Source organism: Cariama cristata, unplaced genomic scaffold, assembly GCF_000690535.1.
Source record: "Cariama cristata isolate BGI_N322 unplaced genomic scaffold, ASM69053v1 scaffold2281, whole genome shotgun sequence".
NCBI classification, from domain to species: Eukaryota; Metazoa; Chordata; class Aves; order Cariamiformes; family Cariamidae; genus Cariama; species Cariama cristata.
This window is the reverse complement of record NW_009600817.1, coordinates 43,295-45,219: the sequence shown is the minus strand read 5'-3', so window position 1 is coordinate 45,219 and position 1,925 is coordinate 43,295. Positions and strand designations below refer to the sequence as shown.

General features: G+C 41.6%; 1 protein-coding gene across 1 annotated transcript in view; it reads left to right on the top strand.

Annotated features, from left to right (window-relative positions):
- Positions 1-224: 224 nt before the first annotated feature.
- Positions 225-1,925, top strand: part of LRIG3 (leucine-rich repeats and immunoglobulin-like domains 3) — a 37,696-nt gene continuing 35,995 nt past the window's right edge. Inside the window, exons 1-3 of the mRNA XM_009710155.1 lie at positions 225-267; positions 858-930; positions 1,821-1,892. Coding sequence (XP_009708457.1) covers positions 225-267; positions 858-930; positions 1,821-1,892 — 188 coding nt within the window. The remainder of the gene's footprint in view (positions 268-857; positions 931-1,820; positions 1,893-1,925) is intronic.

Here is a 1,925-nt window from a genome sequence, read left to right as displayed (position 1 = left end):
GCCTGGCTGGGTTGCAGCATTACACCTGTGTCCGAGGATACGCAATGGTGGGTACAGAGAAACCGGAGTTCTCTGGATCTGCAGTTCAGGGCTTAGTCACAGAGCAGAACGCATAGCACAGACCCTGAACCAGGCTTGAATTAAGCCAGTTCTGGTCTGTGTGCAGCAAGGATATGCTGATCATCAGGTTTCTTCACTTCCAGAATCGTAGATGAAGAGTAGACATGTCCATGGCAGTCAGACCTGTGTTTGGCGTGTTCACTACAGGTGAATGTACTGAGTCATACTGTCCAGAAGTAAGGAATCCCGGAGTTTCCTCATAGATTCCACTTGGAATACACTCCATGCCCATGGGGCGTGATGAGGACCTCAGGCATGCTGCATGACTGTTCAGCGCTTAATTAGCACAGGGGAAAAGTGTCCTGAAGTGTGAGAAATTTCTTTGCCTTTACTTGCTGCTACAGCAGCTGACCACTGAAGTGTGCTGATACAATTCTTTATGTGTCTGTATTGCAAACTCTCACTGGAGTGAGTTTAAGAACTTAAAAATATCCAAGCCAGCAAACAAGAACTGCGCTAAAGTCAGTGTTGCAGCGTCGAAGGAGCACTTGGCAGATGGCTGAATTGGTGCAGGTGAGGTAGCGACAGGCTGGAGGATGGGAGCAGGAAGGTGCATGTTGTGATGGAGGAGTGACTAAGAAGGGGAGGTCTTCGACAGGGCTAGCCATGGTTACAAGACCAGTTGTGAATCTGTTCCACTTGTGCAGATCTCTATAGATGTGTGAGTTTGAGTTTGTGTAATTAGCTTCTCTGCCTTCTGTTGTATGGTCATTCTTTTATTTCTGTGATCTTTCCAGTACTGCAAGGCTACAGCAAACGTTTCTTAGGACTCTGTCTTATGGTGTTGTCAACCATTCGAGAGGATATACGGTAAAGGTGCATGGTGTCTGTAGGGCAAAACATTTTAGGGAAAAAAATTTCTTGAGAGTGCTCAAGAAATTGTGTTGCATTCTTAGTACCCTGGCTTGTTTTGTAGGAAACACTGCAAAGACCCTAACAAGATTGCTCGTAAACTGCATCAGTACGTATTTGTGATCTTCAGCACGGAGTGGCACAAGCTAAGTGCTTGAGCTACTTCTTCGGTTGTGACTAAGTGTGGTATTAATGCGCCTAGTATACAGACATCTTAGGAGTCAGAATAGAATTAGACCTTCCTATGTCTGTTTTCTTCTGATGTTGCTTGTTTAAGATCCTCATTAAATTCGGTTATGTAGAAATGGAGTCCTGACTTGTATGAAAGCAGGAAAATAGAGTTGACGTTCATAGACAGTCCTCATTGTGTGCTTACAGTCTGTGCATTGCTTTAGAGAAGTAAGTGAGAAGAGTAAATGATGCAAATATGATGATAGACTCAAGGAATGAGACTACAATAAGTATTGGTTTATGAATTTTCCTTGTAACCAAGAAGTTGCTTTAGCCAGATGTTTTGTTGTGAAGGGATGGGAAACGGGTTGGTGGAGGTGTATGTGAGTCAAAATCTTAACATGTTTTTCATGGGTCTTACACACATCCCAATGAATGGCTCTAAATTGTTCAGAGGTGTAAGAAATTCTTTGACACTGCTGGCAGTGATCAAGGTATTTACACTTATTTATACTTTGTATACTCAAATGAGTTTCTATCCTAATTTTACTGATATAAAAAGAAACTTTTATGTACTTGGAAACAAGTTGGATAACATAATTTGGGTTGAAAGTGTATTGCTTTACCTGATATTTTATGGCAAAACTGACAGGCTGTTTATTTTTGTAACCTTATAGGGATTTAAGTCACAACAAATTATCTTCAATCAAGACCAGTCTCTTGGATCACCTTCATAGTCTTCAGGAAGTGTAAGTTAATTTGTCTTAATTAAAAAAACCCCA